This window comes from Lepidochelys kempii, chromosome 4 (assembly GCF_965140265.1).
Source record: "Lepidochelys kempii isolate rLepKem1 chromosome 4, rLepKem1.hap2, whole genome shotgun sequence".
Classification (NCBI taxonomy): Eukaryota; Metazoa; Chordata; order Testudines; family Cheloniidae; genus Lepidochelys; species Lepidochelys kempii.
The window spans coordinates 98,122,257-98,148,690 of NC_133259.1; the positions used below are offsets into that span (position 1 = coordinate 98,122,257).

At 42.5% G+C, this 26,434-nt stretch overlaps 1 protein-coding gene and 1 pseudogene across 2 annotated transcripts in view; both read right to left on the reverse strand.

The window, feature by feature from the left end:
• NWD2 (NACHT and WD repeat domain containing 2) overlaps positions 1-26,434 on the reverse strand; it is a 126,824-nt gene that overhangs the window by 70,971 nt on the left and 29,419 nt on the right. For both annotated transcript variants that reach the window (XM_073342317.1, XM_073342315.1), the window contains exon 2: positions 8,456-8,544. In XM_073342317.1, the coding sequence (XP_073198418.1) occupies positions 8,456-8,544 (89 nt within the window). The remainder of the gene's footprint in view (positions 1-8,455; positions 8,545-26,434) is intronic.
• LOC140910794 (nucleolar complex protein 4 homolog pseudogene) lies at positions 5,760-7,485 on the reverse strand (annotated as a pseudogene).

Below are 26,434 nucleotides of genomic sequence, written 5' to 3' on the forward strand. Positions count from 1 at the left end.
TGGGGCTTCCCATTACACCTTCACCTACATGAAGAATTTCCTGATGTTTTGAGGCCTATGTCACTCTGTCTTCAGATAATAGTTGAATCTATTTAATAAAATAGTTTTATTTTTGTGAATACCTACAAGGGAAACCTTCCTCAGTTAAGATATTCATATATTATCATCAAAGCAGGAATTGAGGTCTTTCTCGATTTTTATACTACAGCCCATCTCAGAATGTGTTTTCTTTCTGATTATGGATTAAATGCATGCTGTTATGCCTAAAGGAGACATCACACTGTTTCTTTCTTTCCTTTCTTTGAGATGTCTCCTCAGAGATGACTGAAGAATAAGGAAAATAAAGGAACTGGATAAATAAAATATATCAGATTTTTCCATGAATAGTACAGGAGAATAAGAGAAACTGGTTTTATTATTTTATACTCCCCTTTGCATTCTCCCCCTGCAGCATTGCTATAGAGACTGTCCAAACAGCTGATCAGTTGGCATCCTCACATCAAGATTTTTCATAAACACAATCTAAAATCACATTGGATGCTATTTCTACTGCCATACAGGGTGTCAAACTCCAATTTGATTCGAGGGGATCTAAGATTGAGTCTCTTAATTCAAATAATATTGATTTTCATAAGAAAAAGCCCCAACAACAATCAGAACCTGCTGATGAATGTATATCAAGAGTGATGCAGGACTTTAGATGCAGAATGATAGCTTAAAGACATTAACTGTTATCACTAAAGATAATGCTTCTTTATTTCATAATGTTGAGTTATGGGGAAGCAATGTAAAGGCATGTAATAGTGTGTTGGGAGGAATGCCTGAAGATTTGGCATTAGATTTTTCTGATAAATTACATTTTTACAGTTTTGTATAGTGAATTTATTCCTCCTCTCTGAGAGCCTAACCCAAAGCCCAGTGAAGTCAATGGGACTCTTTTTTTTTTTAAAAGCAATACAAGTTTATTCAAGAACATCTTAGGTATTTACATGGCCCCCATTACTGATGTATCTGAGTACCTCATAGATCTGTATTTATCCTTCCCCATGAGATAGGAAAGTACTATCCCCCCCCATTTTACAGATGTTGAACAGGAGCAGCTTGAACCCATGACTCCCAAGTCACCGGCTAGTGTCATAAGCACTGCATCATCTTTCCACTAATACCACAAGACAGGGAGCAGAGGCACAGTAGACTGGCTCATGAGAACACAGTACTGCTCTTGCAAGTGAGAGGCGAACAAGGAAGGATGGGGCTTTCAAAGGAACCTGTGGAAGTTAGGTACTCAACTCCTACTGAATTTCATCTGGAATTGAGCACCAGTTCCTCAAAGATCCATTGAATATCCCAGCCAAAACTTTGGAAGTTTATGTGAAATGAAAACAGCTGAGGTGCTGGAGGGCAAACAAACAATCCCAAGACACAGGTTCAGCATGGCACTCTAGGAACTAGGTTCACCTCGCCCATCGCCACCAAAAGAAGCTGCCTATTTAAATCCTTGTATATGACCCTTGGCAATTTACTTATGTTTATTTCAACCTTAATAGATGGAGAAGATGATGTAAAGCTGGACAGCTTTAGAAGACACTATCCTAGGATGTATTCTGCACCAATTTATGCAGGGTAATGGGATTTCTACTTCTGTCCTCTCACCCCTTGACAAAATTAGCTCTTGTTTTCTGCCATCCTTACCTGTTTCTTGTAGGAGATGGAGAAACATTTCATTTTCAAATTGTTACCAGACAGAGCTAAAAATTAACTTGACAAGAGCAACTTGTTAAAGGTGATTGGCTCCCATTGATTTCACAGGGACTTTTCTCTCATGCTTAAAGTCAAGTATGTGTTTAACTGGATCTAGGGCTGCACACTCAGCATCTTGCAAGATCCAAGACCAAAGTCAACAGGAAAGGAAATTTCTTCATTGCTTCTGGAAATACAAGTCTGGGACTTTATCAAACCATTCAACTGGCTACATCAAAGAGTGAAGAGACACTATTTAAATCCTGATTGGCACTCAGGCTTGCACTTGCTCTGTTCCTGTTCCTCCTCCAAGTTGTAAGTAGAAATAGGGCTAACCTACTCTCACAGTATGCCAACATTTTTATGGCTGACTTAGAACAACGCTTCCACAGCTCTCATCCCCTAATGTCCCTACTCTACTTGTGCTACATTGATGACATCTTCATCATCTGGACCCATGGAAAAGAAGCCCTGGAGGAATTCCACCATGATTTCAACAATTTCCATCCCACCATCAACCTCAGCCTGGATCAATCCACACAAGAGATCCACTTCCTGGGCACTACGGTGCTAATAAGCGATGGTCACATAAACACCACCCTATGCCAGAAACCAACTGACCGCTATACTTACCTACATGCCTCCAGTTTTCATCCAGACCACATCACATGATCCATTGTCTACAGCCCCAAGCTCTAAGATACAAACGCATTTGCATCAATCCCTCAGACAGAGACAAACCCTACAGGATCTCTATCAAGCGTTCTTAAAACTACAATACCCACCTGTTGAAGTGAAGAAACAAATTGACAGAGCCAGAAGAGTACCCAGAAGCCACCTACTACAGGACAGGCCCAGCAAGGAAAGTAACTGAACACCACTAGCCGTCACCTTCAGCCCCCAACTAAAACCTCTCCAGAGCATCATAAAGGATCTAAAACCTATCCTGAAGGATGAGCCCTCACTCTCAAAGACCTTGGGAGACAGGGCAATCCTCGCTTACAGACAGCCACCCAACCTGAGGCAAATACTCACAAGCAACCACACACCACACAACAAAAACACTAACCCAGGAACCTATTCTTGCAACAAATCTTAAACTGGTTAAAGAAAACTTAGTTTGATAGCATTCTCTCTGGTAAGAAATCACTTATCAATAGTTGTGGTTGTGAAATCCTCATTTTTTTTTTATCTTTATGGTCCCCACTTCCCTATTGTTTGTATGATTTCTGTCCGGTTCTTTGATTTTATGTCTGTTTCATAATTAATTTTGCTAGGTGTAAATTAATTAAGGTGGTGGGGTATGACTGGTTAGAGAATTTTGTTACAATATGTTAGGATTGGTTAAGGTATAGCTAAGCAGGACTCAAGTTTCACTATATAAACTGGGGTCCAAAAGGAAGTTCACAGGCCCAAGAACAGAGCTGCCAGACCTCAACACTTTGCCAATGACACTATGCAGAAACTGGAGCCCCCCAGGTGGACCTGATCCTGACTGGCCAGCAGGGAAAAGTTCATCTGTCTTATTCGGAGTGGTGAGCATTGTACAGTAACTCCTCGCTTAATGTTGTAGTTATGTTCCTGAAAAATGCGACTTTAAGTAAAATTGTGTTGAGCGAATCCAATTTCCCCATAAGAATTAATGTAAATGGGGGGGTTAGGTTCCAGGGAAATTTTTTTCACCAGACAAAAAAGACATATATATATACATACATACACACACACAGACAGTATAAGTTTTAAACAAACAATTTAATATTGGTACACAGTGATGATGATTGCGAAGCTTGGTTGAGGTGGTGAAGTCAGAGTGTGGGATATTTCCCAGGGGATGCCTTACTGCTAAATGATGAACTAGCAACTGGCTGAGCCCTCAAGGGTTAACTCATTGTTGTTAATGTAGCCTCACACTCTACAAGGCAGCACAAATGGAGGGAGGGGAGACACCATGGCAGACAGAGATACACACCCTATGAGAGAGAGATGTGCATTGCCCCTTTAAGTACGCTGACCCCACTCTAAGTACACTGCCTTTTTAAGTTAATCAGCAAGCTGAGATGGCAGCTGCTGCCAGGAAGCTCCCTCTGTCCTGAGCCCTGTCGTGTGTCCCCCCTGCTCTATGGAAGATGGGATAAGCAGGGTGCAGGAGCAGGGGGGACATTAGCCCCCTTCTTCCCCGCACACCAAGCAGGAGGCTCCGTGGAGCAGCTCCAAGGCAGAGGGCAGGAGCAGCACATGGCAGTGGAGGGAGGGACAGCTGAACTGCTGGCAATTGATAGCCTGCTGGGTGGCTGCTGCACAGGGAACTTAGGGGAGCGGGGAACTGATGGGGGGCTGCCAGTCCACCCTGGTTCCAAGCTCCCACCAGCTAGCTCCAATGGGCAACTCTTCCTGCAAGCAGTGGACAAAGCAGGTGGCTGCCAAACAACATTATAAGGGAGCATTGCACAACTTTAAACAAGCATGTTCCCTAATTGATCAGCAATGTAACAATGAAACAATGTTAACTGGGATGATTTTAAGTGAGGAGTTACTGTATGTGTACTGTGTGCATTCTGTTTTGGTGATTGTTAATAAATAGAGGTTAAGTAGGATATTACTGGGTAAGGCTCTTTCACTGGTAAAAGACCCCGTAAACCCACAAAAGATTAAGCCCGGAGGGAATGGGTGTTTGCCCGGAGACCAGAAGGAATGGGTGTTTGCCTGGAGTCCACAGAGAGGTAAAGTTAGAGTGCCTAAATTAAGAGGATTATGCCTGAACCCTAGGAACAGCATAAGGGTGGGTGCCCTAAAATGTAAGGTTACACCTGAGCCCAATGAATGGGGTAAAGGTGGGTGCCTAAATTAAGAGGGTTACGCCTTGAGCCCTAGGAACTAGATAGAGGTGGAAGCCTTGAGCCCTTGGAACTAGATAGAGGTGGAAGCCCTAGGGCATGGCTACACTGGAAACTTCGAAGTGCTGTCGCGGGAGCAACACTTTGAAGTGCGAGTGTGGTTGCATGCGAGCGCTGGGAGAGAGCTCTCTCAGTGCTCCTGGTAATCCACCTCCACAAGAGGGTTAGCTCAGAGCGCTGGGAGCGCGGCTTCCAGGACTTGGAGCCTCTCCACACTAGCGCTTTAAAGTACTCAGACTTGCTGCGCTCAGGGGGGGGGTGATTTTTCACACCCCTGAGCCAGTAAGTTAGAGCGCTATAAAATATAGGTGTAGACAAGCCCCTGGAGTGTGCAAGTGACAGAGTTTTGTGCAGGTAACAACCTCTGGAACGAAACCTATGCAGAACCCAGGCCTAATGTTCTGAGAAGGTCCCCACTCACCCCAACTCCACATGCCCAGATTCAACCATGATGAGTATGCTGCCAGAGTTGATCAGGTCCATCTAGCCCAGTAACCTATCAATGATAATGATCAACACCAGATGCTTCATAGGAAGGTGCAAGAAGGTCACAGAAGCACCTCAAATAGTCCAACCCATCAATTTAGATTTTACAGCCAAAACTCAATGGAACTACTCATAAAACCGTTCTGTTTGGCTTCCACAGTCAACGTCAGTCATAAAAAAATGTTTATTACCAAAGTGCAGCATCATTCTGATGCAAAATGCTCTGCAAAGAGATCATTCTCTTGCCAAATAATCCTCTCACTCCTCTCAAACTCTAGAGAGACACTGGTGGCTTTGTTCTTTTATTCTATTATCAAAAAGCACATAGGCCAATAACTCCAGGAGCTTCGATATGTAGTCCACTAATTCAGACAGAGACTGGCTCACAATGACAACTGCTCAGGCCATATCAGGGTGATAATGGCTCTGAAGAGTCTGTAGCTCTTCCTCATCCATAATGTATGGATCTTCTGACAGATCTTCAAGCCTTGTGGGTGTGTCTACGAGAACCTTGCAAGCTGAGTGCCTCCAGAAGAGATTTCAGATGGAAGGAATAACCATCAGAAAAAACTAGGGAGGACTGGGGAGAGTCAATTTAGTGAGGCGTTGTATGAATGCTGCCACCAGGTATGCTGGGAACTATGATAAAGACAAAAATAAACCAGATAGCTGGAAAAACCAGGCTTGGTACTTCATGTGATATATTCAGGGGTGTAAGATGCTCTACATCTTTTTGTAAAAAGTCAGGGTATTCCAGATTATGCTGGCAAATCGGAATAAATAATCCACGTAAGGCTAGAAGACTGAGTGCTCCACCTACAGCATATCACATGTGACTGTCAGGAAGTCTATTCGGAGGGTGGGTTCACTCAGGTGAGGCAGGATTGATTCATTCAAAATTACAAGAATCTTTTTGTAAAGGCCGCTGAGTAGCTTGTGTTTAAGAAGGCCAAACCACATCCTTTCAAATGCCTGTTTATGCTTTTTTAGCTTCAATACATTCCATGCCTCCTGCTTAGCTTGCTTCACTATGAAACTGACCACCTCATTCCCTTTGTTCGGCATGCTAATAGATTAAACGAGGAAAAATACATTCTGCTGGTGAAGAGATATACTCTTTTGTCTTCTGCATGACTTGTCTGATGTTTTCAGCAACCACCTTCATCACAAAGTACCAAATGTGTTCATAATCCAGGTATTCTTGGAAAAGCAAGGTCAGGAGTGAAGAGTCCTCTTCTTAAGACATTAAGTTCTTGTGATGGGGTATTGACCCCACACTTGCCCTGAAGAGCTTAATGTAGGCTAAGAAGGGGTCCAATTAACCAGACAGGCCACAGCTGAGGGGGATCAGGTAGTTTAAGTAATCCGCTGACTGAATAATGAGGAAACCCAGCTGAGGAAGAACGAGCTGGGCTGGGTTTATAAAGACAGGAAGTTAGCAGAGGAAGGCTGCAGGGAAATAGGCTGCTATCACTCCCTGGGAGAAGGGAGATATATTTAGGGTCTACACAGCCAAAGAATCCTACAGTTACCCCCTGGGAGGAGGGAGTTTTGGGGCTGGCAAACCTGGGTTTGAAGTTATGAAATGCTTAGGGAAAAGGTAGTAAGATAAAGAATGGAACAGATGGTGGCTGCTGATTAGATGGTCCATGAGCTGGAACCCAGAGTAGAGAGCAGGCCCAGCTTCACCTACCAGCCACTGGAGAAGTGGCACCAGCTGAACAGAGAACAGCTGCCTGAGCCCGTTTATAAGAAGACTTCGATACCCCAGAAGGGGAGGACATGTGACTTGGCCAGAGGGCTAAGCCATGAACACGGAGCATCTTGCCTCGCTGAGGGCCAGGAAGAGAAGGTACGGCATGCAGCGAGAGGTGGAAAGGATGTGTTGGACCTGGAATCAGCTAATCCCCAGAGTGACAAGGGGAAGGCTCACTAGCGGTGAGCAGACCCTATGACAGTTCTCCACAACTAATTTTAAAAGCTCATGAGGGAAACTGAAACTCCCATTCTACCTTGACTGAAGGGTATTTCCCTTCCAATTCCACAAAGGTTGTGATAATTCCTTGACCTGAAAAGACTCATGGCCCATCAGCTCCACCAAGCAGTTGACACAACTGTTATAACAATGCCTCCTCCCTATTTTGTATTTAGTTTCTGCACTGCAGTTCTCTGTGAAAGAGGACTCTTGGTCAAGCAGCTGGCCTCCAAATAGCTCCAGCAGTGCCACAAACTGGCTGCAGGGTCTGATGGCGCAAAGGATAGCAGCATCTTCGGCTGCCTGCAGCAGCTCCAGGATCTTGAAGTAGCTGCCATTGCCCTGGCTCTGCAACACCAACTCCAGGCTGGTGGCCAGCATAGCAGCCATGCTCTGTCCTGGCAGCACCATCACCAGGTGCTACCTGCTCCACTGCTGCCAGATGGGCCCAATGGGCGTCTTTCTATTGCCAGAGGCTTCAGGAAGGTGCTTAAATACATGCCTAGCTAACTGTAAGAAGATGAGTGACTTTTATATTCATTACTGATATTGTTCCACAAGAGGTGTGGCAGGACCAAGTTATTGTAAAATACAAGGTGAAAAAGGTTCATGAGTGAAATCCTAGTCCCACTGAAGTGCGTGGGAATTTTGCCATTTTCTTTAATGGAGCCAGGATTTTACCCCATATCTTTCCAAACCTGGCCATGACTCTGCAAACACATGGGATAGTTTAAAAAAAAATGTTCAGAGTTTTTCATTGGTCATCAAGGCTTCAATAATTGGCCTATCAAATTCATTTCCATGTTACTGATGACAAAACTGTAGTTGCAGCAGTAATTATATGGAGTATGAAGATGCTGTGACTTAAATGATGATCAAAAGAAAAACAGGAATGATGCGATTAACATTAACCCAAATGTTGAAACTATATGTGACTTTATATTTTCTGAATATGAATAGTTTAACTTCTGGAAAGACAGTACCATAATTTGGATGTGACATTATTTCCTCTTAGGTGTTTTGTATTTTTACAGTTTCATTATGCATTACTTTCAAGAGGAAATATTAATTTGTTACTCTATTGTTCTTATTTACCAGTAAACACTCTTCTATAGAGCAGTGTGGATTTTTCTTAGCTGTCTTTTTATTAATACCAGCACTCTTTACTTGTGATGCTTTGAGCACTTCAATTTGACAAAATTATCATATTACATGTACTTTTTTTGGTTTTGTATAGGCTTCTATTTTGTGTCAGATTTATCAATAATTACACTATTTTTACATATAAATCAAAAATATTTTCAAAAATAGAAAGGTTAATTATATATCATAATTGAATATTTAATGTAATAAAATCTACCTGTAATTCCAGCCCATAGTTTTCCCTGCAGAATTCTCTCAGCTTGGGACAAACATGTTCTCTGAGTGTACTTCTTTCTGCTACTGTATCTGTGATAGAAAAAAGAATGTTGTTAACATTGATATTAACTCTATATTTTTATGATCTATATATATATATAGAGAGAGATTTTTGGAGGAAAATAGATAAGTCTTGAAAAAATGAGTGAAAATCTAATAAGGGGATTTCAATACCCAAACTTTATGTCCCTGGATGTTATGTTTAATGTAAATGTGTTATGATATTTAATACAACCAGCTTAATACATATTTTATGAATAGGCTTCTGTAAAACAGGACTGAACTGACCCTGTAAAGTCAGCAGTCATATGTCAACTTGACTTTTATTTAATTTTCAGGGAGCTGAATTTTACTGATTAGCAAAACCTCCAGAACAAAGAGACAAACCAAAGATTAGGGAGGTATAGCAGAATATGCATAGATAAATCAAGGTTTCATTGCAGTGAGAGCCAAATTCTACCATCATATCTTCACCCCCTCTAATTCTGTAGTCTCTTAAAAGAGAAGCATTGAAATTAGTGTACAAAATGCACCAATCCTCACACCCACGTGGCCTATAAGTCTGGGTATACAGATCTCCAGAGGCCTGTTTTCATAATTAAAAAAAAAAATTAGTAAATTACTAAGGCTACATCTGTTCTTGGACCTGGGGATTTGATTCTCATCTCGCATAGACATACTTGTGGTAGTTCTCATCTGTGCTAGGGCGCTAAAAATAGTATTGTGGCCACAGTCGCACAGACAGCAGCAGCACCCAGGGGGTTCAGCCAGGTTTGTACTCAGGACAGCTAGTACAGGCCGCCACTGCCCATGCTACCATGGCTACACTACTATTCTTAGCATCCGAGCTCAGATGAGAGCTAGCAAGAGTATGCCTACATGAGCTGGGAATAACACCCCTAGTATAGAGGTAGCCTTAGAATCAAAGATCCTAGTGAATGCTCTCTGTCAGCCACCCACTGGGACTGCTATGAGGGGAATCCAAGCCTCTGCTGGTCAGCGTTCCCAGCGTGCAGGGCCGGCTCCAGGCACCAGCGTTCCAAGGAGGTGCTTTGGGGCGGCAGTGTTTCCGCCACGGCAGCAATTCGGCAGCAGCTTCTCTGTTCCGCTGGCCGCAGCGGCAAATCAGCGGCAGCTTCTCCCTTTTGCCGTCCGAGGCGGCAGTTTTTTTTTTACTGCTTGGGGCGGCAAAAACTGTAGAGCCGACCCTGCCAGTGTGTGTCAAGCTTTTAGAGCTGCAGCAGGCTGTAGCACTGGTTCCTCCCATGGCTTCTCTGGCACATTTACTGAGCACTGACTCTGTCTGCTCCTCTTCTAGGAAATGTGGGTTCTCAGCCCACCTTCTGTAGCCCTCGAAGACCAGTGCTGACCCCTGAGATACCCTGATTATTCAAACTCCGCCCCAGAGGTGCAAAGCTTCTTGTTTACAGTATACCTCTCTCAGGGACATGCAGCAGTTCTGAAGCAGTCAACAAACACTTTGCACAGTCTTAAACGCCTTTACCCTCTTTTATACTTAATCAGGTAAAGTATAGAGGAGCACACCGATCATACAAAACAACAAACACTAAATGCATGTCCCTGCCTCGCTTTCTTCATCACTTCAGGGCATTCTCTGAGCTGGGGTTCGAGTTCCTGGGATTTTGCAGAGTCCTTGGGGGCCAACTGGTCAGGAAAGTACATAGGACACCCTTACCCCATTTAAACCCTTTCTGGCCACCTGGACTCTTTTGTTCTCCTCCTGGTACCTGTTCCACTGCTCCTGCCTTCCTTCCAGAGGAAACAGCTTAACTGGTTTTTCTAAGGATTCAGCTTCTTCTTTGCGTAACTGTTGTGAGATCTAAGTACCGTCATTAACTTTAACCTTTCTATCTGGGGTAAATACACTTTATTCCTGGGGGCATTATACACCAAAAAATTAAAAAGTCTGCGCATATTTTAAAATTCTACAAATTTTATTTGTCAAAACAACACTACATAATCTTGCCAGTTTCAATTATTTTGGTAATTTATTTCAAAATACCTGTCAGCAAGTATGTCTGTAACAATACAGACACACACAAAATTTCCCCCAGGAGTAGAGTGTTAAAGAAACCCCTATGACAACCCAGTTCCTGTTTCTCTGACCCCTTCCCAGCCCCCAGAGCCCAGCCTGGGGGTCAGACACCCACAACTTCTCCCCCCACTTCCCAGCTGTGGTGCCCCCCTTGCCCAGACACCCATCCCCTCCCCTCCCTCTCCCAGAGCCCAGACACCCATCCCCTCCCCTCCCCCAGAGCCCAGTGATCCAGAGGGAGAAACAATCTAATGTTCGGTCCCAGGCTTGAACAGAGTTTCCTGTGCACTGCCCTCTCCTTCCCTCAGGGCATGCTGGGAACTGCAGCTGCCAGGAACCCTCTAGCTCCCTCCCCTGAGCAGTGTCTTCTATGTGTGAGCTAAGCTCTGCCGGCTCCAGCAGCTCTTAGTGGCAGCTAGCAGCACTGCAGCCTATGTTTGTGGGGAAAGGAAATTCTGCATGCACATTAATTTCTGCAAAATTCTGTACTGCGCAGTGGCACAGAATTCCCCCAGGAGTAACGCTTTCAGGCTCTGTCAGCAATAGTATATCCGCATACATATAGGCACTCAGGAAAGAGCAACTTTTCATAGTACAACTTCACAATATCAATCAGAATTTATAGGTTGTGCAGACAGAACCCCAAGTCATCACACTAAGACACCAAATTTCTTATTAAAATACGATCTATACAAAATAGCTTTGGACACATTTATTTATAATTAATTGTTGAAGAAATGTACTGACATGTTAGAGCTAAATTAGATGGTTCATCAAGAGCTATCTCAAGTAATCTGTTTCATAGCCTGAGAAACTGGGACACGGCTACATGTATACTGCAAACATGTTAAACATGTTTCGTAGCCTCTCGATCTAATCCTAAAAAGGTGTAGGTTTGTGAATCGGATTTTGTTGTGGAACGACACCTACTCTGAGAGTCAGTACGGGTTGGGGAAAGGCACAAAGTGATTTTGTCAGTGCAAGGTTATTATTGGAAATAAAATTATGCTTGTGAACTACTGGGTCTGTGTGCCGTAAAATGAAAAATAACAGAGCATTCATTTATGAAAGATAAAGTAGAGCTGTGGCAGTTAGAGCAATATTTGTATAACTGCTTTGACATTAAGAAGCCATTTAAAAATTGACTTAACAATCCTCTTACGTTGTAAGTTACAGATGTCCACACAAATCAAACAATATGCTGTGTTTACCAGCCATAACTGACCTATGCATGCTGATGCTGAGGTCCATTTTCGCAATCTGGAGTTTGAGAGAGTGAGTTTGGGTGCATAATTTAATTAGTTAGATTAAGTAGCTAATATTCACACATATCTTTGAAGTTCTATGTAAGTGTGAGGTATTATCACAATTTATTATTGTAAACCAATGAATTTATTGGTTTTATTTATTATTATATTTACCTAATTTAAACTAAAATCTAATTTTATTTTATTATCTATTACCAATGAATTGATTTTTCTGCTCCCATACATTGTGAAAGAAACAATATTTTCGAGGGAAGATGTCTTATTGGATTTCTCCAGTTTCCCTCCCTTCTGTTTCCTCCTTCACTATCTCTTCACCATCAAAAGATCCAAGCTGCTCTGATGCTCCCATTCCCCACAGTTTTCTTTCAAGCCTATGAAATCTGCATCAAACTGAAAAAAAGTGTGCTGTAAAGGTTTGAAAATATATGTACATATTAAAGTCAGGCTGTCTTTAGTACCATAGGTTTTCTCTGCATAAATCTCTGGTGGAGAGAAAAATAACTAAAATACTTTACTTTAAATATCTTTTCTATACATAATGAATGTATGGTCTGATATCTTAAATTATGTTTAACGTATTAAAGAGAGGAAGTGGTTAGGGTTAGGGTGGTTAGGGTGGTAGGGGACTTGTGAGACACAGGCTCAATTACCTGTGCTACCAGAGACTTCCTGTGTGACCCCAGGCGAGTCACTTAGTCTCTCTGTACGTCAGTCCCCCATGTGTAAAATGAAGATTATAGTACTTTCCTACCTCACAGGGATGTTAGGAGGAAAAATACATTAAAGATTATGAGGTGCTCAGATACTATAGAAACAGAACATAAAATAGAAAGTCTACTAAGGAATGAAATACTTCCTACAATGGCATATGACTCATTGGCGACTGCCAGTAGCAAAAATCCCCAATGGCCAGAGATGGGACACTAGATAGGGAGGGCTCTGAGTTACTACAGAGAATTCTTTCCTAGATATCTGCCTGGTGGGTCTTGCCTACATGCTCAGGGTCTAATTGATTGCCATATTTGGGGTCAGGAAGGAATTTTCCCCTGGGTCAGACTGGCAGAGACCCTTGGGGGTTTTCACCTTCCTCTGCAGCATGGGGCACAGGTCACTTGCAGGTTTTAACTAATATAAATTATGAATTCTCTGTCACTTGAAGTCTTTAAATCATTATTTGAGGACTTCAGTAACTCGGCCAGAGGCTAGGGGTCTATTACGGGAGTGAGTGGGTGAGGTTCTGTGGCCTGCAACATGCAGGAGGTTAGACTAGATGATCACAATGGTACCTTCTGACCTTAATCTATGAGTATATCAGAAATTTGTTTATTCCATCAAAAATATTTGACAATATCAGTTTCTACACTTATAGCCATTGAAGTATTGGACTTCAAATTTGTCACTGATCCAGGATGAAATATTCTATGTCATTTGCCTTGAGCTAGGATAATTTTGGTGTGAAACAGTCTACCAAAAATAGGAAGTCTCATATTCTTAAGAAATGCAGTGTTTCCTTAAGAAAAACATTTAAATGATGGCTGGCCATCAACTGTTATCTGACTACAAAAATACATACCTGTAGTAGCATCAAGTGTCTTAGTGACTGTAGAGAATATATTTTGCTGGAAAATCAGAAGCCCTACACATTGCTCAGTGGAGAATCCTCAACCAGATTTAAATGATCTTTTCCTATTTTCCAAAATATGATACTTATTGTAAAAATAGCATTGTCTCTTACAAGCAAGCAACTGGCTGTTGGGACATGAGCTTTTGGAAAAAAACAGTTTTAATTGGCTAATGCTATCCAGTTACTAAATATGTATGATTTTTTGAAGGCTCATAGCTAAGTCAAATCACAGTCAGATTTCATCAGAATAATCAAGTGTACTGTTTCTCTGAGTGGTCCATTTCCCATGCCAAATATCATAGCAGACAAAATATTCTCTATATTGAAAAGCTAGAATGAGGAACAAAAATAGAGATCCACTGAGGGGAAAAAATATGGAGCGAACCATGATCATTTTTGGTCTGGGGAACAAAATATTGAGAGTACAATTTTGCCACCCTCACTCAGGTTGTATGATTTCAGTGGCGCTACTTCTGGAATGAAGCACCCCTCAATGTGATGAGGGTAGTAGAATCTCGTTCAGAAAGAGAAATAAATCCAGCTCATCACACAGAACAGTCCTGAATTTTTTAACTCTCCAAAAATCAAATAGAGCTAAAGCATTGTCTAACTCAGCAGTGGCCAACCTGTGGCTTCGGAGCCACATGCGGCTCTTCAGAAGTTAATATGCGGCTCCTTGTACAGGCACCGACTCTGGGGCTGGAGCTACAGGCGCCAACTTTCCAGTGTGCTGGGGGGTGTTCACTGCTCAACCCCTGGCTCTGCCACAGGCCCTGCCCCCACTCCACCCCGTCCCCTGAGCCTGCCGTGCCCTCACTCCTCCCCACTCCCTCCCAGAGCCTCCTGCATGCCACAAAACAGCTGATTGGGAGGTGTGGGGAGCGAGTGGGGAGGTGCTAATTGGCTGGGCAGCTGGTGGATGGGAGACGCTGGGAGCGGGTGGTGGGAGCTACTGGGGGGCTGCTGACATATTACTGTGGCTCTTTGGCAATGTACATTGGTAAATTCTGGCTTCTTCTCAGGAGCCACTCCTGGTCTAACTGGAATTCTGTCTGGTATTGCAACAAGGTACCCTACATTTTTAACGCCTGTCTACAACTCTTAATGGAAAACGATAAAACATTTGTTTAATTGGAATTCTGTTCATTTAAACTCTTATTTGATTAAATTACACTGTCCTTGTCAGACTGGGAATAGGCCTTTGTTGATTTTGTGATCCCTACATGCATGTCATTCCTGGATGAGCCCACCAAGTGTTGGAGGCCCATGTGGCTGTAACAGTTGGAGATCCTGCAGTGCTTGCAGATTGTAGGGGAAATTTTTGCCTTGAATCTTTAAGTTTCACAGACTTGCAGGTTATTTTTATGATGCATCTGTCTGAAAGTAAGGACATAAGCTTGTTCCAACTTTATGGTGATGCTACTCATTCAGAAACAGTATCATTTCCGCAGGGCCTCACTAATTCAGAAGTTTTGGTACTTATATTAATGAACAATTAAGAATTCCTGTTTTTTATTACTTTATGAAGCTTGTCTTTCTGAAAATAGAATGGCACATAATTTAAGATGGAGCAGAGTAATTAGGATGGAGGACAGATAAACTGGTTTAATTAAATAAAATCTGACTTGATTCATACTGACAGAAAATCTGTGAGTCCCTAAAAATTGGGAATCTCACCGACAGGCAAATTTTAACTTACAGGCTGCTGCAGACGAAGAGATTACTTAAACGACATTCTTCTGGCTGCCAGAATAAAGTATTTGCAACAGCACAAGATAATTTTATCCTAATGTTAATCAGGTATTCTGAAATCCAAATGATAGCCTAAGAGTCTATGATAAACTGTAGTCACAAAATTGTATTTGCAAAAGTGGAGGATAAGTTAAGACTTTTTAAAAATTCTGGGCAGATTCTGATATCAAACCAACAGAACACGGTGTCCTTTTTGTCAGACACAGCCTCACTGAAAGAATAATTACCCATGAGCAGCAACTCCTACGGATCCCTACTTCCCTGAGTGCACACCTTGCATCATTACCAAATGCCCTGCCTCATTCAGGGCCTGAACCAAAGCCCACTGTAATCAGTGGAAAGACTCCCATCGACTTCAATGGGCTGTGGATCAAGATAGCATGCACTTTACTTTGCAATGTATGAAGCACAGCTCCTGATGCTCACATTAGAAAATGCACATTGAATAATGTACGATGCATGCAGAGCCCTGCCTCATTTAATGGGAGTAAATTTTTGATGATGCAGCTAAATTAGCCATTTACACATGTGGGCCATCTTCCTGCCAAATGATAGGTGATCACTGTTTATGTGATGTATGATTTTTTGAAGGCTCATAGCTAAGTCAAATCACAGCCAGATTTCATCAGAATAATCAAGTGTACTGTTTCTCTGAGTGGTCCATTTCCCATGCCAAATTTTAACTTTTGAATGCAAGCTCTTTCGTTAGTACTTTTAAAAAGTATATAATGGGAAGAGTGTATATTTTACATTCTTGGATTTGAAAATGAGTGAATCATATTGGTTCAAACTTGCCAAAACCATTCACCTTTTGACTAATACCAGACACGGAAAAGTTCTGTCCAATCGATGAAAGTTTCAGAAAGGTATAAGCAAATGAAAATAGGGAGTTAAAAAGGAAAATTGTAGGCAATCAGCTCTTTGCAATCTTTAACACTTCTACCATAACAATCCTGCCCACACAACTATTTCCTGTTCCCTGTGACACACCAGCAGCTACATTGGCCCAAATTTGGCAATGGAGACGAGAAAATTTGTAGAGGTTAATCTCACAACTTGTTTACAAATCCAAACTGGTCTTCAAAGACACAGCACATTTAAGTTTACAGCCTATTCATGTAACTGACACACATATGTAATAATTATTCAGGCCCTGAAACGAGTGAAAGTCGCAGCTACGGCAGTTGTATGGGCCATAACAATGGGATTGACTAGACAGGAGTGTTGTGCTACCCGGCTCGCAGAGGACCGGAGGAAAGCTGTTGACTGACACAGCAGACAACATTTGTCTTATTGGGATCCAGGCAGCAGACAACATTTGTGACGGGCAGGCAGCTAAACCTGGAACCGAGAGAGAGAGAAAAGCAGCCTTTGCCACTGCTGAGACCACCACACCGATTAATGCTCGGCAGCAGGCATAGTAATTTTGTCAAGGCCCAAATTCCCTGGTCACGGTATAGTCAGGGTCCAAACTCCAGAGGAAAAACAAACAATAATAAGTAAATAAAAATATTTTGGGGTCCGTTCAAAAGTGTCTGGCGGTCCAGATTTGGCCCACGGTCTGCCTATTGACTACCCCTGCTATCCACACAAAGTCCAGAGCCATCAATAATATTAACACTGATAATTTCTTCCAGAGCTGCTCCTCGTGCACAAGGGGTGAGCGACATGCTCTATCCTAATGGATGCAGCAGACGTCTCCCTTCCTATTCGCAGTGTGCCAGCCCTGCTCCCTGGGCCCCCGTAGAGAGGTGGTGGGGCTTTGGCCTTGCCTCTTCTATAGCCCCTTTTTTCTAGCTTACTCCCCCCCTTGTGCTCTTTTGAACACAGGAGGTACAGGCATTGTTATCATTAGATGCTCTTTTACAGTCATAGAAGGGGGGGCCAGGGGAAACTTTTGCTGGCACCTCTGCCTGTGCATGAGTGAAGAGCATCTCTCCTGATCTAACCCTAAATGCATAGCCATTCAGAAACCTCACTGAAGAACATGGTATAAATACAATACTTAGCTTTGTTGGGGGAGGTAGCATCATGGACAGCGCATGAGCCCCCCCTTCGGGGAGGCTAGTCACGCAGCCCTACCTCTTCTACCCAAGGCACCACCCCTACCCCCATCCATGGGAGCCCCAAGCACCCTCCACCCCATTCGTGGGTGCCCTGAGTGCCCTCCCCCCCATCCACTGGAGCCTTAAGTCGTCTCCCCCCGCAGCCAGAGGAGCCCTGGCCAAACCATCCCGGGCCGCCGCCTGGCCTCACCATCATCCTGCTGACTTCTGGCCAGCAGCGGAGCTGAGCTCCTGCCAGCTTGGGGGAGAGGGCAGAGCATGGGCAGGGCCAGAGCTTGGCTTAGGGAGGCTTAGCTTCCCCTACCCTATTATGCCCGCTGCCCATGGGTAGCATAGATGTTTGGCACAGAAAACATTTTTTATGCTCTACATTTTATTTGGCCAGCTGAATAAGTTTTCTTTTCATTGCCATGAGACTGCTAGAAATAGAAGAGTAAGTGGTGAAAATAATACTGAACATTACTTAGTAGCAATACTGAATAAGGGCACTACTTCCATACCTACTAACAATAAGATGCTCACATCACCAAAGACTTTTCAGCAACTCCTACTAAGCAGCAGGTTTTTTTTTTTTACCCCATTTAGCACAATATCACTTTGTATTACTCATGTTACTAAAAGCTTTTGAATATCAAAAGGAAAATAATGTTCTCAAACCTTAAATATTATGGAAACCTTGTCTCTGCATATAATACCATAATAATAACAGTAATTTGCATTTCTATTGTGCCTTTCATCTGAGAATCTCAGAGCACTTTACAAACATCAGGTTAGATTCATAGAAACTGGCACATAGAGATGAAAATTACATGTCCCTGAGCTACCCTGGACCCCAGAGCTCCTGGAGAAATTCACACTGAAAGAGGGCAGGTTGCGTTACTGCCATCTCCCTCCCTTGGGTTTCCATGTGAGCAGGGAGCAATTGGAATTAGCAATTGAAGCTTCATAAAAGCCCATTTAGGGTAAATTGTTAAGGGGATACGGTGAACCAGCTCACTCCCCAGCCTCCTTGCTGTAAAGATAGGGGTATGGAAGATTATAATTTAGAGACGCTCCTTCATAAGGGATAGTATTATGAATACAGGAATTTAGAGATGTGCCTTGGAAGCTGGGGTTGAGAACACCATGTAGCTGTGTACAGCAGTTCACCACAGAAGCTCTCTAGTTTGTTTTATTAAAAGTTGTATTCCTTTCTCATTCACTAGTTTGGTGTTTAATGAACCCCAAGATTATTACATGGTGTCAGAAGTACTGAATGAGACGAAAACTGCAGTCATTTTGAAGTTAACTCCTGTGTTTGCAACTGAAAGCAGAGACAAGGGGAGCACTGGAGCAGCAAACAGAGAAGAACAAAGGCTTTTATATGTATTTTATATGGACAATAGTAGCTTGATTAGCTTAAGAAAGGGGAAATAGCCAAAAATGGATGGGTGGCAACCTCCATCCAGTCTGCAATTGTCCAGAATGTTGCGGAGAACTGGGAAAAATTCACACAGAGATTTAAATTGTATTTAGTAGCCATAGGGGCAGCATAAACTGTGGAAGCACGAACCAAAGAGCTCAGTTCAACAGAAGGGTTCATCCATATACTAAGTACAAAAGAATACAGCCAAAATAGGTCAAGTAAAAAAGTAGAACTGTACTGCCAACAGACCCCCGTTGTCAGCAGGCAGGATTGAACTTGGGACCTCTGGAACTTAGTACATGAGTCTCTACCGCATGAGCTAAAAGCCATATAGCCCTTAGCTAAGGCTGTAGAGCAGACTCATTAATCTCTCTCTAAGAGGTCTCAGTGCCACTAGATGGGACTGAACACCACACCCAGGAGGTGTGTGGGTTACAGAACCCCTTGCTATGAAAACCACTCCTAGGGGGGAAGTCTGGGTACAGACAGTCAGGTGGAAGGTATGGATCACAGCATGCCCCGAACAGTGTGTTGCCCTCTGGAAAATTCTGTCAAAAATGTGGGGAAAATAATCATTTTGCAAAATGCTGCAGATCTCAAATTCAGAAAACTCAAGTGCATTCAGTTGAAGACAACATGGTTGAGGAGTTTTTCATAAACATACCTAAATCAAGCAAGCCGGATGAGAGGGACTGGATACTGCCAATGAAAGTGAATGAAACAATTATTCCACTGAAACTGGACACGGGAGCTCAGGTTAATATTCTGTCTGAACAAGATTATGAGAGACTGAAAATAAGACCAAAACTGAGCCCAACAAAAATAAAAGTACCTGATTATTCCAGAACAAATATACCAGTGAAAGGGAGGTGCATTACTAGCATCAACCATAAGAAAGCTATGTACACGCTCCCATTCGTTGTAGTGTCAAAGGTCCACCAACTTTAGGCCTTGCTGCGTGTGAAAAACTCAGACTGGTAAAACTGGTGCTTTTACTACAAGATCAAACCGAACCTGGCTAAGAGGCACTCATTTGGGAATATCATGACCTGTTTCAAGGAATGGTTTGCTTGTAGGGTGAACATACAATCCAGATAAACAAGCAGGTCCCCCCAGTTTTCCATCAATGTAGAAAGGTGCTATTTGTAATAATGATAATCTCAAGACTGAGCTTGTAAGGATGGAAGCAATGCAAGTAAACAAAAAACTGAAGAGCCAACAGAATGGGTGCGCTCCCTAGTCATTGTGGAGAGAAGTAACAGCCACCTACACATATGGTTAGTTCCAAGAGACCTCAACAAGGCTATAAAACGAGAACATTTCAAGCTACCAACGAGGGAAGAAATTATGACTCAATTTGCAAATGCTCAATATTTCAGTAAATTTGATGCATCCTCAGAATTTTGGCAGCTAAAATTAACTGAAGAAAGCTCAACACTACGCACATTTAATATCCCATTTGGATGATACAGATTATTATTGTGATGGGTTGGACCCCTTGGGAAGCCACTGGATGTGCTGAGATACCACTGAGTCTACCTGTTCTGCCAGCATGGGCCCCCTTTAACCTGTCTTGCTGAGCCAGGCTCTTAAAACCTCCTCTAACACACACAGGCAGAGCCACACCCAGCTGCAGATCAGCTCTGGGAAGACTCAGCTTCAGGGACTTGCCACAGCACCCAGATGTTCACCCCCACCCCCTTGGAGTAAAAACCCAAAATTATATGAAATTCACTTCTTCCCTCAATGTGGAGGAGGGTATGTGCAAATTCTCACCCCCGCCCCTGTTAGAAATCACATAAACTGGGTTATATTGTAAACCAGAAATAAATTTAACAACTATAACAGGTATATTTTAAGTGGTTAAGGATGTAGCAGACAGAACAAGGCAGATTACTAAGAAAATAAAACAGACCACACAAACTAAGCTTAATACACTAAAGAAACTGGTTACATGTAAGTTCTCACCCTAAATGTGGTTCTAATAATCTTCTTCACAGGCCAGATGCCCTTCCAGCCTGGGTCCAGTTCCTTCCCCCAGTTCAGTCTTAATTGTTCCCAGCAGTCATATTGGATGGGGTAGCAGGGGAGAACTGACATTCTGGATTACCTCACTCCCCACCCTGAAATAGGATTTCCATAAGGCGGGAGTCCTTTGTTTCCTAGTTTGACCCCCGTTCCCTTACAGTGGAAAGTTACAAGAAGTCCCAGGTAATGTTTTAGCATCAGGTGACAAGGCCACCTGACTGTAGGATCACAGCATCCATGAATCAGGGGCAGTATGGAGCGTCCACAGGAAGGCCAAGCTTTTCACAGTCCGTTATCTTTGCTGATGGGCCATTGGCCCTGTCTGCCTTTCCATTGTTATACCTGAAGTGTTAGCAGTCGGCATCACCCAAAGTGGCATAGTTGAAATACATATATATAGTCAATATTCCTAATTTCCGATTCAGAAATGATACATGCATACAAATAGGATAATCATATTCAGTAAATCATAACCTTTCCAATGATATCTCACGAGCCATCTTGCATAAAGTATATCTTAATTATGTCATATTCATATCATATGAATATGTTCATAAAGAATATGGAATGACACATCACAATTACACTTAACCTTTGGCATAGCTTCAGCACCAGAAGTGTACCACAAAACCATACATATGATCTATGAACATATTAACGGTGTTCACACCTCAGTGGATGACATCATCATCTGGGGCGCAGTGAAAGAGAAGCATGATTGTAGACTTTGGGAAGTCCTGGATGCAAGGAGATCTGCAAACCTCAAACTAAATAGGGCGAAATGTGTTTTGGGGTTACAGAACAGACTTTTGTTGGGATGTTATTTCCCATGAAGGTGTAAAACCTGGTAAGAGGAAGATTTCAGCCACCGAAATGGTGCCACGTCCCCAACAGTTCCTGGGAATGGTTAATTATCTTGGAAATTCATACCTAATCTATCTACCAAAGCAGCGGCTTTGAGAAAACTCTTAAGAGAATAAAAAGGAATGGTATTGGGGTGCAGAACAGATCATTGATAAAAATTTTAAATAGCATAGGGCCAAAAACTGATCCCTGCATGACCCCACAGGAAACACACCCGCTTAATGACAATTCCCTGTTTACAATTACCTTTTGAGACATATCAGTCCAGCCAGTTTTTAAATCAGTTTTATTGTGTGCCATGTTAATTTTGTATCATTCTAGTTTTTTAATCAAAATGTCATCAGGTAACAAGTCAAATGCCTTACAGATGTCTAAGTCTATTAAATCAACACTACTACCTTTATCAACCAAACTTGTAATCTCATCAAAAAAAGATATCAAGTTACTTTGACAGGATCTATTTTCCATAAACCCATGTGGAGTGATGCAGGTGGCACACTCCAGCAGGAGGCGGGGCAGAAGCAGCCAGGGAGGCTGTGGAAACCTGCCGCTAATTAGGGCAAGGCTTGTTAGGAGCCAGACAGGAGGCAGCTGCCGGGGAAGCCCATTATAAGAAGCTGCCCAGCGGAGCAGAGGGGAGTCTCTCCCTGACAAGCAAGGGAGGAGGACTGGCTCCTAGGCATAGCACCTGAGACAGAGCAGTGCTGGGCAGGCTCAGGGGAGCGGAGGGCAGGCTCTGGCCTGTTACCTGCTAGGCTGCAGGCCCCTGCCAGATAGGTCTAAGAAGGTGCAAGGACCAAGGGGAAGTGGCCCAGGGATGACAGACAGACAAGGGGAGAGAAGGAGGGCAGAGAGGCTGCCGCTAGAGGGTCCCTGGGTTGGGACCCAGAGTAACAGGCGGGCCTGGGTCCCCCCCTTGCACCGCACCTGGCTGCGGAGGAGCATGGCCAATACACATTGCAACTTGCCCCTGAAGTGAGGGGCTAGTCTTTGGGTTGTGGTTGGCCCCTGCGGTGGGTGCAAGCCAAAGGACTGCCATGACCCCTGGAAGGGGGGTGAAAAAGAAGTAGTGGACACTGCCGAGCAGGGGAGCAACGCAGGTCCGAAACAGTGGAGTAGAGCAGACAATGGGCAAGACAACACCTGCAGAGGGCGCTCCGGAGCTGGACTGAGCTAATTCCCAGAGCAACCAGCAGGAGGTGCCGCGGTGGTGAGTCAGCAACCCATTACACCATGTTTTACACAGATGCCTTTGCACAGGAGTTAAGGCATGCTGCAGTGAAATTGTAGGAGAAATCTGTCAGGCAGAATGTAATAAAACCACTGCACCTGACCAGAGAAGCAGGATCAACATAAAAACTCCTGTAAGAAACTTCAGTGGGACACCTAATGGTAATGAAGAATGTTCCAAAGGCCACTCTCAGTTTGGTTCACTTCCTTCTGAATTAGTGAGCTCGTATGGCAAGGATATTGTTTCTGAATGAACAGCCTCACCATAGAGGTGGAACACACTTATGTCCCTGGCTTTAGACAGATGCATCATAAAAATAACCTGCAAGTCTGTGGAATTTAAAGATTTAGGGCAAAATATTCCCCTCCAATTTGCAAGTGCTGCAGGATCTCCAACTGTTACAGCCACACAGGCATCCAACGCTCAGTGGGCTCATCCAGGAATCGCATGCATGCAGTGACCACAAAATCAACAAGGGCCTCTATTCGCAGTCCAACAAGAACAGTGTAAATTAATCAAATAAGAGTTAAAATTAATAGAATTAAATCATACTTAGACATAAACACAATGAATACATCCAACAACAGTCAGTCACTAACAGTGAGAGCTTTTGTGTTAGGGCAGTCCAAATCCCCTTGGGCTCCAGGGCATCCCTGGGACAAACACACTCTGAGAATAATGGCGTTTTCAAACAGGAATTCTTAAGTCTCTAGGGCTAAGGCTTCCCTGCTCAGGCCCTTCTGTACTTAGTGTTCCCTTTCCCAGGTGAAAGCCTCCCCCTTGTTCTTAGCTGCCTGCCTCATTCTGTGACCAGTTTCAGAACAATGCATTTTGAAGGAACCAAGATGAAAACATTCTATATATAAAGGTTTCTTTTCTTTATGTGATTATATTTTACTAGGGCACCTATGTGTATGGAAAAAAAACAGTTAAGATGCTGTTTTGTTTAGTAGTATGCTTGTCAGATTTAATCCCTGAAATTTCAAGTGTTAACTCCTATTTTAACCACATGATTGTCATTAAAAGGTAAAGAGGTTCATATGCCTACAATAATATACAGCTCTGCAAAGTTTCTCCCAAAGTGCTTTGGGAGATGTTCACAAGACAATTCAATGACAGGATATGGCTGTAAATGTATAAGTTACTTCAAAACATTAAACAAAACCCACACTGACAACCTAACATAGCATTCGAAAGTCAGATCTTAGTTGTAAGCCCAACAATTCTATTTGTACCAATCAACTTTACATCTTGTCTCCAAAACCAAAGAATAACACTACTTAAAACTATGAACAAACTTTAAAATGTGGACCTTGTTTTTTTTAAAATGTTAATTTAAACTCCCTACTACAAATTGTGCAAATAAAAAGATTTAAATGTAGTAGGTTTTATTTCTCATTAGACACCACATACACACCCACACACAGGAAAACAGGATGGTACCATATATGGTGAGGTGAGGTGTTAAAATACAGAACTGTGCATTTTAGGAGATACACCAACATAAAACTAGTGTGACAGACTGGAGAACCAGTCCTCATGTGCCCACACTCGGCAGAATTTCAACATAAATAATTACTTGATCCATGTATATGCAAGCTTTCTGTGTTCCCAATTTAAAATAGACTGTTTTCTGAAAGTTCACAATTTTTATTCGAAGGGTAATATTTTTATATGGTACAAGTTTAAGGCCTGAATCAAAGCCTTTTGAAGCCAATGGAAAGACTCCAGATGACTTTAGTGGGGTTTAGACTAGGCCCCAAATTTGTATCATATAAGCCCACTACCCATTGAAACCAACATATTTTTTCCCATTTACCTCAATGGGCTTTGGATCAAGTCCTTCCAGTCCAATTCTGCCCTCAGACATATGCAAACAATTCCTATTAAAGCCAATGAATGTGGCATGTGAGTATCCCAAGGCAGAATTTTATCCCCTGTATTGTGCTTATAAGCTAACACCAGATAATTTTTAATGCATCAATCTTTCGTGGTTAAATTCACTCAGACTTTTAAGGTCAGAAGGGACCATCATGGTCATCTAGTCTGACCTCCAGCACACTGCAGGCCACAGAACCTCACCCACCCACACGTGTAATAGACCCTTAACATCTGTCTGAGTTACTGAAGTCTGCAAATCATGGTTTAAAGACTCCAAGTTACAGAGAATCCACCATTTACACCAGATTAAACCTGCAAGTGACCCATGCCCCATGCTGCTTAGGAAGGCGAAAACCCCCTGGATCTCTGCCAATCTGACCTGTGGCAATTCCTTCCTGAATGGGCTGTGTGTGAAAGCCTCTAGATGGCAACTTTATTGCCTCAGTCACTGCCCCTCACATTCCCTATGCATGGATTTGGGGGCAAGGAATGTGCACAAGCAGTGTGGGTGTTCTGCAGGATGGAAGGTCTTGAGCAGAATCTCTGCAGTGGCATGAATTTCACCTTCTGTAAACTACAGAAAGAGATTAATTCAATACAAAGACAATTCTCTTTCATTTGATAAAGCAGACTAGCAAAAGCTCCTGAAAACAAGACAATTTACAAACAATTATTGTCATACAATTAAATGATGTGAAGGAAGAAGCTGTAGACAAAGCACATTACAGACACCAAAATTAAGTCTGAAAATTACTTCTACAGAAGACGAAAGCTCATTACAGCTAAACACGAGCAAATAGCAAAGCCTGCAATGACAAGAATTGTTACTGTAATCAAAATTAATACGAAACAACCCATTATTTAACCTAGAGTAGGTTTCCTGGGTGATCTGTGCAAAATAAATTATAACATAAAAATTATGATCAGGACTAATATTAGGCTATCAAGCAGATGTATACAAAGAATTCAGTGAAAATTAGTGAATCTGAATATATTAATTCATACTTCAAAAAAGTTAAGGCATTATACTTAAAATATTTCCTATTTTTCTGTTTCAGTTTAACAATTATGTCGTATATTCTGGCAATTCTAGTAGTTTTTCTGGCACTATTAGAACAAAGAAAAACAACCAGGACACGTAACTGAACCACTAGGGGCACTGAATCTGTGGCAATCAATAAAACCACAGGCTATCTCAGACATTTTGTCTCCCAACTAAGCTGCATATCAAAGTAGTGGAAGCAAAAGAAATAGGATACTTTAGCTGATACTTTGAGCAGACACAAAGCACAGGAGGACCACATAAAAATAAGTGAAAATGAACGTAAGAGTGCATTAAAAAAAATCACACATCTATCATGTACACAATATTGTAACAACTACCAAAGAAAAACAGACAGTTGTAACAAGGCATTTGTTGCTGAAATGAGTGAATTGCATGAAAAGATGCTGAAAGGAAATTGTTTGCTGCTGAGGGAAACTCCATTATGATCCACATCATATTCAAGAAATCCAAACAACTAATATAATGATCCTTACCATTTATACAGCACCATTCTCAGAAGATGTTAAGAGCAGTACAAACATTAACTAACTGCCTTTTATAGCGCTCCTGTGAGGTAGGGTTAGGTTCTTGTGAACTGCTAGTTTCATATCTTAAGCAATCTGGATAATTTTTTCCAAGATTATATACAGAGCCCTTCCAAATTAACAGCTGTGAAAAACACATCACGGCTGATGAAATC